General features: G+C 47.1%; 1 protein-coding gene across 1 annotated transcript in view; it reads left to right on the forward strand.

The window, feature by feature from the left end:
• T265_04115 (hypothetical protein) overlaps window positions 1-1,451 on the forward strand; it is a gene marked incomplete at both ends in the record, with an annotated part of 62,520 nt that extends 61,069 nt beyond the window's left edge. The window contains one exon of the mRNA XM_009168773.1: window positions 1,294-1,451. Within this exon, the coding sequence (XP_009167037.1) occupies window positions 1,294-1,451 (158 nt within the window). The remainder of the gene's footprint in view (window positions 1-1,293) is intronic.
• Between the last annotated feature and the right edge of the window lie 994 nt (window positions 1,452-2,445).

Below are 2,445 nucleotides of genomic sequence, written 5' to 3' on the forward strand. Positions count from 1 at the left end.
CCACAGATGTTCCTTACACTGTCACTGCAGGTTTGTGCTGTTATCTAACTTTATTACACTTAATGGAACAAGTGATCCATGAGGAAAATGTGTTGAGGTTCGGTTCACCGGACAAAATTACCCCATTTGTTAAATCTGAGGTGTCTAAAGCAAACAAATGCCTGCGACTGATCCTTTAGGGTTTGCATTAAAGAACGCCAAAATATGCTACAGTGCGATTTTGTGCTTTGTGTCTCGTAAACCGGCACAAAATCCAAATCGGCGATGGTCAATGACCTTGGAATTTCGCTCACTTAAACAAAGTGCTACGTGCAACATGTCAAGGGAAGGTGCTAATTGATTAGACTAAATCCACATTAAAGTAGCAACTTCGGAAACCCTATAGTTTCGGCGAACTCAATTTGGGTGTGTCAATAGCCTGTGGCGATGAGACAAGGTACGATCGTTGGGATTTGAAATTGGCGGGCATAAACAATACGAGGGAAGCATGCCAAGAGGCATTTTGCTTGGTGCGTCATCAAAAACTTCAAACTGCAGAAAATGTGGAACGAGGATAACGGATCTGAGGAGACAGTAGAGCTTTCAGAATCTGACCAACCAGTTTGAACTGAAGCCTAGAACCATCACTGCGGCTCCGTCGCCTTCGGCTGTTGGACATACGGCCTGGATCGCGAAAAAACTTTAGTCGAGATATTAAAATGTAGGAATATGTAGTGCGGATGAATCATCATCATTATCAGCTGTAATAACCGCGTACTGGTCGTACACTGGTTGTAGATGCCACAGTTTCGTTCACCGATGATTGGGGGGTTAGTAGCTGCGCATTGCACGCGCGAGCTGGTAAATTGGTGCATAAATCCAGCACTGTCAGTGAGTTGTCAAGCGGGCGGGGGTGGAAAAGGAGCTATGCATTGAAGACAATAGCTTGGATGCACGAGCGCCACTGAGGGCGCGAGTGGGCCATGTCTGATAATGTCTCTAGCCATTGATGTGGCCCGTCTCGGGGTCCCCATCCAGGAAGACGGCAGTGACCAGCGCAGCTGAGTTTGCTGGTAATGGCCTTCATACACAGATGTTCCTTACACTGTCACTGCAGGTTTGTGCTGTTATCTAACTTTATTACACTTAATGGAACAAGTGATCCATGAGGAAAATGTGTTGTGAGCAGGTTCGCCGAACAAAAATACCCCATTTGTTAAATCTGAGGTGTCTAAAGCAAACAAACGCCTGCGACTGATCCTTTAGGGTGACATTTGCATTAAATACTCTTAATATGTCATTTTTATTCTTCAGGCACGCCGAAGAACGCCAAAATATGCTACAGTGCGATTTTGTGCTTTATGTCTCGTAAACCGGCAGAAAATCCAAATCGGCGATGGTCAACGACCTTGGAATTTCGCTCACTTAAACAAAGTGCTACGTGCAACATGTCACGGGAAGGTGCTAATTGATTAGACTAACTCCCCATTAAATTAGCAACTTCGGAAACCCTATAGTTTCGGCGAACTCAATTTGGGTGTGTCAATAGCCTGTGGCGATGAGACAAGGTACGATCGTTGGGATTTGAAATTGGCGGGCATAAACAATACGAGGGAAGCATGCCAAGAGGCATTTTGCTTGGTGCGTCATCAAAAACTTCAAACTGCAGAAAATGTGGAACGAGGATAACGGATCTGAGGAGACAGTAGAGCTTTCAGAATCTGACCAACCAGTTTGAACTGAAGCCTAGAACCATCACTGCGGCTCCGTCGCCTTCGGCTGTTAGACATACGGCCTGGATCGCAAAAAAACTTTAGTTGAGATATTAAAATGTAGGAATATGTAGTGCGGATGAATCAACATCATCATTATCAGCTCTAATAACCGCGTACTGGTCGTACACTGGTTGTAGCTGCCACAGTTTCGTTCACCGATGATTGAGGGGTAAGTAGCTGCGCATTGCACCCCCGAGCTGGTAAATTGGTGCATAAATCCAGCACTGTCAGTGAGTTGTCAAGAGGGCGGGGGTGGAAAAGGAGCTATGCATTGAAGGCAATAGCTGGGATGCACGAGCGCCACTGAGGGCGCGACTGGGCCATGTCTGATAATGTCTCTAGCCATTGATGTGGCCCGTCTCGGGGTCCCCATCCAGGAAGACGGCAGTGACCAGCGCAGCTGAGTTTGCTGGTAATGGCCTTCATACTTCGCTGCCAAGTCATTGTTTGACCGCCTCTGGCTCTCTTCCACCCTTCACATGGTTGGGCGAAAAGAGCCCTTCGAGGAAGTCGGTCGACTGGCATACGCAGCACGTGGCCAAGCCAACGCAACCTGTGCAATGTGATCAGTTCATCTATCGAGGGTGAGTTATTCCTCCCAAATACCATTCGACGTACTTCAGAATTGCTGATCCGGTGTTCCCACCAGATTCGGGCAATGCTCCGAAGACATCGATGGTCAAACACTGAA

Source organism: Opisthorchis viverrini (genome assembly GCF_000715545.1).
Source record: "Opisthorchis viverrini unplaced genomic scaffold opera_v5_65, whole genome shotgun sequence".
In the NCBI taxonomy this organism is placed as follows: domain Eukaryota; kingdom Metazoa; phylum Platyhelminthes; class Trematoda; order Opisthorchiida; family Opisthorchiidae; genus Opisthorchis; species Opisthorchis viverrini.